The sequence below is a fragment of the Echinops telfairi genome, unplaced genomic scaffold (assembly GCF_000313985.2).
Source record: "Echinops telfairi isolate 266 unplaced genomic scaffold, ASM31398v2 ScPeMD7_7421;HRSCAF=8459, whole genome shotgun sequence".
In the NCBI taxonomy this organism is placed as follows: Eukaryota; Metazoa; Chordata; class Mammalia; order Afrosoricida; family Tenrecidae; genus Echinops; species Echinops telfairi.
Genome location: NW_022111321.1, coordinates 5,433,949 through 5,436,333, shown reverse-complemented (window position 1 = coordinate 5,436,333; position 2,385 = coordinate 5,433,949). Strand labels below are relative to the sequence as shown.

Genomic DNA, 2,385 nt, shown 5'->3' with positions numbered 1-2,385 from the left:
CTTTTCCGGTGGTTTTGACTTCTTTTTTTTAATTCTTCTTGCACTGGCAACACATGGAGTGGCTTTTTCTTCAAAGATAATTCTATTTGTTTCTAGACCAGTTTGCAACTAGAAAAAATACGAGAACCTGAAATTAGTGAGGTAGAAACACACTGGATTAAAATCTGAGACATGCTATGTAAGGGTAGGTAAAGCCAACAGTACCCTCTGACAGAAACACAGGTCACAGCTGCAGGTGCATTATTTGTAGTTGCTCCATGAATTATATCAAATGAGTTTAATGGAAAGCACACAACCTCAAACTAATGCTTTAGTATTTTCTTCTTTTTCACAAATTATAGCTACACCATGACAAACACAAAGCAGCCACAAAATAAAATGTACCACTTCTTTTAAAATCTCATATACTTACAATACAAGAGGGGTGAATTAGAACATGTCCAAAAAATTGGAAGTAGATTCACGAGTGTTATCCAGACCTCTTGTTCTAAAGCTAGATGTTTTTTTCTAGATACTTAGCAATTCTATACTAATTTAAAAATAATTTTTAATCTACATGGTAGAAATTCCAATTACAGACAATGTAACAGAATGTTCCTAAACCAGTGAGCATACTCATGAAGTGACACTGCTGGCACAGACCAGAAGGAACTGTGCTGTGGAGGCTCCGTCCTAATTGTTTTGAAATCAGAACCTATGCAGGCGATTGGTATTATAATAAGATAATAATTATTATCAACGAGAAAAAGATATGCAAATGTCATATAAGTTAAATACTTTGGAAGGGAAAGAGTACACCCAAGCAATAAGGAGGTTTCGTACAGGGCTCTAGCAGTCGCTCTCCATCTTCGAGAAAGATGGTTGTTTGGTTGGTATACAGATTACTCAATGTGTTTGTGAAGCCATGGTGTTTCCTTTCCACCTGCTGGTCACAAGCTATTGGGGTAGTAGACAACCTCAACTTGTCCTGGTGTCCTGAACAAGCAGGTTTGAAAATGGCTTTTGAACATTTCTGACAGGGACCTATGGTAAGAACCAAGTTTTACGTAGTTATTTATCACATGTATTGTGTGCTAAGGTTAATTCTGTAGAACTACCCCATAGGGTGAGCTTCCTCAACCACAAGGAGTCCTGGAGGCACTCTGAGTTGGTGTTGGGCTGCTAACAGCAAGGTTGGCAGTTCAAATCCACTAGGTTGCTCCTTGGGAGAAAGATGAGGCTGTCTGCTCCAGTACAGACTTACAGTCTAGGAAACCATATGTAGGGTGAGTCCGAATTGGTTGATGATAGTGGGCTTGGTTTTGGTTTGATTTCTCCTGAGGAACTGCTGGTGGGTTCAAATGGCTCTCCATCAGATTAGTAGCAGAGCTTTAACTAGAATACACCGCTAGGGTACCTTTATTATGTGTACTTAGTTCTTGGTATTTGTCATCTACTTATGTACTTATTTTGTTTTGATTAAATCCCCCATCTGTGGAATTACTCAAACTTTACTCTTTGTCTGTACAGATACATGTTCACAACTTTCCAGATGTTAAGACATATCATCTTAGAACCTCAATTTTAATCATTTTAAAAAGCATATAAATGGTAAAATTATGCACAGCCGACCCGTTTACATTTCAACGTACCTGGGCTGCCTTAAGTTGCATACGTTTCCTTTCCTGTTCTTCTTCACGAAGTTTGGCTTCTAACTCTTGCATTTTTTTCTAGTGATCAAAGTATTAAAAAGGACAATGGTGAAAAAAATGTCCATTTGGAAAACTTTAACACAAACATTAAGAAAGTGTTTTAAAATTTTATAGTGAACACATACTTGTGAATTTACTTTTAAAATGTCTCAGAGCTTGCCAGTGTCCACAACACACTTTGCTTTGTGGTCACTATTAATCATTTTGTGAGGTAGCAATGAGGTCACTGGGTGGAATTGTGGGTAAAATATATGGTCAAAGAACAGGCCTCTGTATGGAAGTTAATAACAGACTACAAGGAAGCTGCATGTGGAACTTTAGTGTCAGGGGCATTAAATATCTCTCAAGTGAATCAATTAAAGCTATAATTATTTCAGAAAGTGCATTAAACCTATGATGCAAGGCTTAAGTATGCTAAAAAAATTTTTCTTTCAACATTTAAAAAATAACTTTCTCTTACCCGCATCACAATTGTTACATGTAAACATTTTCTCTGAATCTTTAAGTCTTTAAATCCTTACATAATTCCTCACAACAGATTGCTTTTCCTATATTCAATGAAATGCACAGATTTGTACCATATTACATGTTAATCAGTGAAAACCATATTTACTAACTTCTGCAAGGGCTTGCATCGTAGTAAGTTTGTTATACTCCTGTTCAAGAAGATCCAATTTTTCAAGTTTGGACTGAA

At 36.6% G+C, this 2,385-nt stretch overlaps 1 protein-coding gene across 1 annotated transcript in view; it reads right to left on the bottom strand.

The window, feature by feature from the left end:
- Positions 1 to 2,385, bottom strand: part of CEP57 (centrosomal protein 57) — a 27,518-nt gene that overhangs the window by 8,054 nt on the left and 17,079 nt on the right. Inside the window, exons 4-6 of the mRNA XM_013006240.3 lie at positions 2,309 to 2,380; positions 1,632 to 1,709; positions 3 to 108 (exon numbers count right to left, since the gene is read on the bottom strand). Coding sequence (XP_012861694.2) covers positions 3 to 108; positions 1,632 to 1,709; positions 2,309 to 2,380 — 256 coding nt within the window. The remainder of the gene's footprint in view (positions 1 to 2; positions 109 to 1,631; positions 1,710 to 2,308; positions 2,381 to 2,385) is intronic.